This window comes from Camelus ferus, chromosome 17 (genome assembly GCF_009834535.1).
Source record: "Camelus ferus isolate YT-003-E chromosome 17, BCGSAC_Cfer_1.0, whole genome shotgun sequence".
Taxonomy (NCBI): domain Eukaryota; kingdom Metazoa; phylum Chordata; class Mammalia; order Artiodactyla; family Camelidae; genus Camelus; species Camelus ferus.
The window spans coordinates 24,083,646-24,089,645 of NC_045712.1; the positions used below are offsets into that span (position 1 = coordinate 24,083,646).

The 6,000-nt window shown below is 43.3% G+C and overlaps 1 protein-coding gene across 1 annotated transcript; it reads right to left on the minus strand.

Annotated features, from left to right (window-relative positions):
• Positions 1 to 5,102: 5,102 nt before the first annotated feature.
• On the minus strand, positions 5,103 to 5,639 carry LOC102516896 (IQ domain-containing protein F5). Its single transcript, XM_032459431.1, has one exon. The coding sequence runs from the start codon at positions 5,637 to 5,639 to the stop codon at positions 5,103 to 5,105; it is 537 nt and encodes a 178-aa protein (XP_032315322.1).
• Positions 5,640 to 6,000: the final 361 nt, after the last annotated feature.

A 6,000-nucleotide genomic window follows, 5' to 3' on the forward strand; every position in this document is an offset into this window, starting at 1 on the left:
GACTTGCTTTGGCCAGTAGAATGAGGTAGAATGATGGCATGCAAGTTTGGCCTTGGCTTTGAAAGGCTTTGCCCATTTATGTTTGCCCTTTTGCACTTCTGCCATTGGCAAGACAAGAAGATGCCCGGGTAGCTTGCTGGTGGGAGGAGGAGGAGGAGCACATGGAGCACAGCTTTCCCAGCGAAGCCACCCCAGCTGAATCCAGCTTAGGTCAACACACTCACTGTTGCATGCCACTGAGGCTTGTGGTAGTTTGTTACGCAGCATTTGGGTAGCAGTAACGGACTGATTCCCTAGGGAAGGATCCCAGGACCTTGAGTCAGAGTAGGAAAATGAAACTTGACCACAGGCCTTCAGGAAGCTGAGCTGGCACAGAGGGCTGGAGGTCTCACTGTTCAGCCTGCACACTTCCAACCAGCCTCTCCATTTCAGTCTGGCACTTCGCCTCTGCCTTCAGCCTGAAATCCCTGAGTCCAGATGCTCTTTGGTTTAACTTATCCAGAAAATAAACCTCTTTTTTTGGCCAGGGTGGAGAAGAGGCTATTGCCCAGCTGTACACATGAAGGAGGGGAAATGGAGTAAAAGGAGAATCCCAACAAATCCTTAAATAAATGTTTAAGCCTCACCTTAGATTCTTAATCGCCGGCGCTTCACGTTAACACTTTGCTGTTATAGGTTTGTAACGTATTTCAGTGTGACTGATCATTCTCCCAGTCTCCTTTTTCAAAATTGTGTTAATTGTGGAAATGTATTCTTCAATATGATTTTTTTTGCCTCAGTTTGATGATTTCCCAAAAACTCCTGATGAGATTTTTATTGGGATTGAGTTTAATTTACAGATTACCTTAGAGATAATTGGCAACTTTACAATGTTAAGTCATTTTATCAATGACTATATAGTATTTTTTTCCTATTTATTCAGGTCTTCTTTTATGTCCTTCTGTGCTGGGGACAAAAGTGGCATGTGTAACTTCAAGGATATGCCCTTAAAGAGAGGTAGCATGCCTTTCTCCTTCTCTTTCATCCTTGCTGGCTTGATTGTGGATGTAATTACTGATTCTGAAGCTGCCATTTTGGATCATGAAGTGACCTTAGGAACAGAGGCCACATAGAGCAGAATAACTAGTTGGAAGGGGCCAGGATTTGTTACCCTGTGGGGGCCACACGATGCCTGGAACACCTGTTTCTGAACTTCTATGGGAAAGAGAAACCTCCATTTGTTCAAACCACTGTTACTTTGGTTCTGCTTTCATGTACAGCCACCACATCGTCATTAAACACTGCCCCAGGGATCAACATAGTGAAGTTCCCTAAAATGGTAGCCACAGCATTACCTGGAACCTTGTTTGAAATACTCATTCTTGGGAACCTGATATACTGAATCAGAAATGCTAGGTGGGGCCCAGAAATCTGCTTTAATGAGCCCTCCACATGATTGGGACGTATGTTAAAGTTTGAAAAACATTGCCCTAACTATTTCTCTCTCAGGTCCAACACCCCTGATAGGCTCTCTTCATGGGAAGACTGCCCACTTCCTTTAGAGGGCAGAGCTCAGAGGTTATCCACAGCACATAAGCTTCACATAAATGGAGCAGAAGGCAAGAGAAGGACCTGACTGGTTTGTCTAGTCTTCATGCAGTTGTTTCTGGCTGATGGTTGCCCAAGGCTTCCTCCTGCTGACTTGTTGAACTAGGCAAATGATAAAACTCCACATTTGGCTCATAGGTGACCAATCCATGATTAGATTCACACTCAGACCATTTTTATTCTAGACGATAAGCTGATTTATTTATCAGTCCACAGCAGTTTCCTTTTTTTTACAACACTACATAGCATTACAAGAATGTCCCAGTCTTCTGGGCACATTAAATGAGAGATAATCCCATGTTTGCTGTCAAGAATTTCCTAGGTATACCTTCTGCCAAGTTTTTAATTCAAAAACCAATCTTTGGAAACCACTTCCTAAAAAGCAACATACATAAAATTCAATCTCCTTTAAGTGTTTACTAATCTGCTGAGGTCTCCTGCTTTTTTGCTGTCTGTCTTAGCAAACTGACTTAAGTGAAAATGGAGGCTTTTTGGCTCACAAAACGAAGAATTCCCATAGCACAGTGGGTGGTAGCTTCAGACACGACTGGATCTAGAGGCCCAAAGGAATCCTTAGGACTTAGTTGCTTTCTTTCCATCTTTTGGCTCTACTTTCCTCTGTGTTGGCTCCATTCTCAGCCAGCTATTTCCCTGTGGTGTTCCGCAGCAGCTCTGGTTTCATAATTCTTATAGTCAGCTCCAGACTGAGTCTCATTGGCCTGGCTTGCATCGTGTGCAGATCCTGGAACCAATCACTGTGGCCATATGTGTAAATTATTCTGACATCCCTCTCACTACTTGTGCATCCTGGGCTGAGGCTTAAGTAAGTGCCTCCATCACCTGGGAGCAATCATGTGGGTGCCTTGCGTGGGGATTCTCTATCCCGTCTCTGTGGAGCTATTAGGGATAAGGGGTGTCAGGGCTTAGAAGAGCAGATCTGTGTCTGAGGATTGGCAGGTTAAAGAAAATGATCCCTACTAGCAATTTACAGATCAGAAAATCCACTGAGTCAGAGAAACACACAAGGAGACAACATTATAAAAGATGTAGGTAGAAGGAGGCAGAGACGGAGGGAGAAACTACTGTTGAACATAAAGAGATCATTATAGATACAGTGAAAGACAAGATTATGAAGTGTAGACAGAGAGACAGCGTGGAAGACCAATCTCCAATGGAGATGGAGAAAAGTATGCAACACAGTACTGGAGAAATGGAGACACAATAACACCTCCTCTTTCCACCACCCAGCGTGTGTGCGCACGTGCACACACACAAACACTGGCAAAGAGAAATAAAAATTCAAAGAGGTTGAGAAAGACATGTCTTTGCGGTATGGTGGATCTGGGATGGTTGTCAAGAGAACCATTCATTCGGGGTGGTGGGACAGTCGTTTCAGGGAGGGGGATTGAACCATGGTAAAGCCACAAACCCAGGGCCTGGATAGAATTGTGTATTCATTCATTACCTAAATATTTATTGAAACAACAAAAAGGAAACCACAACCCAATTAAACATTTTTTCAAAACTGGATTAAATTTTTCTCCAAGGAAGATATACAAGTAAACAGCAAGCACATTAAGATGTCCATCGTCATTCGTCATGAGGGAAATGCCAAACAAAACACAGCAAGACATCACTTGATACTCACTAGAATGGCTAGATTTCTTGTGTATGTGTGTGTGTGTATATTTATTGAAGTATAGTCAGTTTACAATGTTGTGTCAATTTCTGGTGTACAGCATAATGCTTCAGTATACATGAACATACATATATTTGTTTCCATATTCTTTTTCACCATAAGTTACTACGAGATACTGAATATAGTTCCCTGTGCTATCCAGTATGAACTTGTTTATCTATTTTATATATAATAGTATCCGCAAATCTTGAACTCCCAATTTATCCCATCCCACCCCCTTCCCCCTCTGGTAACCATAAGTTTATTTTCAATGTATGTGAGTCTGTTTCTGTTTTGTAAATAAGTTCGTTTGTCTTTTTTTTTTTTTTTAATCCCACATATAAGTGATATCATACGGAATTTTTCTTTCTCTTTGTGGCTCTCGTCCTTAGATTGACAGTCTCCAGGCCCATCCATGTGGTTGCAAATGGCATTATTTTATTATGTCTGAGTAGTATTCCATTGTATAAATATACCACAATGTCTTTATCCAGTCATCTGTCAGCGGACATTGAGGTTGCTTCCATGTCTTGGCTATTGTAAATAGTGCTGCTGTGAACATTGGGGTGCATGTATCTTTTTGAATTAAGGTTCCCTCTGGATGTATGCCCAGGAATGGGATTGTCAGATCATATGGTAGGTCTATTTTTCGTCTGTTGAGGAATCTCCATACTGTTTTCCAAAATGGCTGCACCAAACTACATTCCCACCAGCAGTGTGGGAGGGTTCCCTTTACTCCACACCCTCTCCAGCATTTATTTATTTGTTTGTTTGTGGACTTTTGAATGATGACCATTCTGACTGGTGTGAGGTGATACCTCATTGTAGTTTTGATTGGCATTTCTCTGATAATTAGCGATATTGAGCATCTTTTCATGTGTCTGTTGGCGATAGAATGACTAGATTTTTTTTAAAAGGAAAAATAAGAGTTGATAAGGATATAGAAGTATTGGAACCTTTGTATGTTGCTGGTGGGATGTAGAATGGTTTAGCTACTAAGTATTTATAGTGGCATTACTCATAAGAGCCAAAAGTTGCGAAAGGTCCAAATATCAAGAATGTGTAAACAAACAGTGATATATCCATATAATAGTTATATACGCTACTACAGAAAGTAATGAAGCACTGAGGCATGCTACATTGTGGAAGAACCTAGAAAAACATCACGTTAAGTGAAAGAAACCAGACACAGATATTGTATGATTCCATTTATATGAAAAGACCACACAAGCTAAATATATGAAGACAGAATGCAGATTAGTTGTCACCATTGGCTGGAGGTGCAGGTACTGGGGAATGATTGCTTTATTGGTATGAGGTTTTCTTTTAGGACAATAAAAATATTTTAGAACTTGATATACATAATAGTGGTTGCTTAACACTGTGAATGTAGTAAATGCCGCTGAATTGTTAATCTTAAATAATGGTTACTATTACATAGCTAATCTAACAATGGTTAAGTGAATTATACTTATATCTCATATATACATGTACATGTATATGTATTTTATGTATGTGTGTATGTATATATATATATTTAATGTTCATTTACATAGATGGCACTGCCAAGGAGTTTCCCTGGAGTTGGCTGACTTGGTGGTCCTGTAACCCCAACTCTCCTACCCATAGCAGACATTACTAATCAATCCCAGGCCCCACTTATCCAGCCCCTGGCTCTCAGAATCCTCCTCCACATGGGGCCCCCGACAACTCCCACTGCTTCCTCAGAGCTGACCTGTGAGATGCCCAGTATCTGCCATCATTTACCCTGACCCCTCACTGAGATGAGGAGTTTGTCTGACAGAGACCTGGTGACACAGTTTTGGAGCAGACCTGATCAGTTCTTTATTGGGAAAGGGATGCAGTCTGTAATTCGACAGATCTGTGAACCCAGAAAGATCTCAAGCTCAAGTTCCAGCTGGCTCGCTGTGAGTTCATAGCTGCCCTGGAAAAAGCCACGGGTATGGCAATTATGCCAGCGCCAGTAGACCTGGATGATGCGAACAGCGTTGAGCAAACGGCAGTAACGGAGGCGGATGCGCCACATGCGGACCAAGGACTGTAGTTTGACCACTGCCCATATTTGCTGCGCATACTGCTCCAGTGCAGCCCGCCGCCTCTTCTCCAGCAGCTCTGCCAGCTTCTGCTTCCACCACCACTGAATGATACACGCCCTGAGCGCCGCATGCAGCAGCGTCCTGCGCACCAGGGCGCCCCGCCACCAGGCCTGGATCTTTATTGCTTGCAGCTCTTTGTCAGGGGGTGGCTTTTTCACTGGTGGGGGGGGCTGCAAGGAAAATGAAGAGACAGTCAGAGAACATTCCCCACCCACCTCAGCCCCAGCCTGAGCTAGAAAAGGGTTCTGATCCTTCATCAAGAATGGCCCCTTCCTCAGAAGTTCAGGAGCACTGGGCAGGCCCTTGGCTGGAGCCAGAAGACCAGACAGGTGTCCTGTCTCTGTCACTCTTGGTTAAAAGACACATGACGTGAAATTCTTGAGTCTCAGGGACCTCATCTGTAACCTGGGGCACACCTGCCCTAGCTGTCACCTGGTTACGTGGACCTGGTTGGCCAGTCTACATAAGAACACCATGATCTATGGGTCAAAAGTTTATCATTTCCTACCTCGGCCTGAGCACCCACCTGGGATGCGTATCACTTCCTTCAGCCCTCACCCACAGGCTGGACAAGTGGCATCCTTTGCTCTGCTTTCATGCCTGACTCCAGCTCCAGTG

Coding starts and splice junctions, on each gene's coding strand:
- LOC102516896 (XM_032459431.1), bottom strand. CDS start 5,639: ATGAAGGATCAGAACCCTTTTCTAGCTCAGGCTGGGGCTGAGGTGGGT.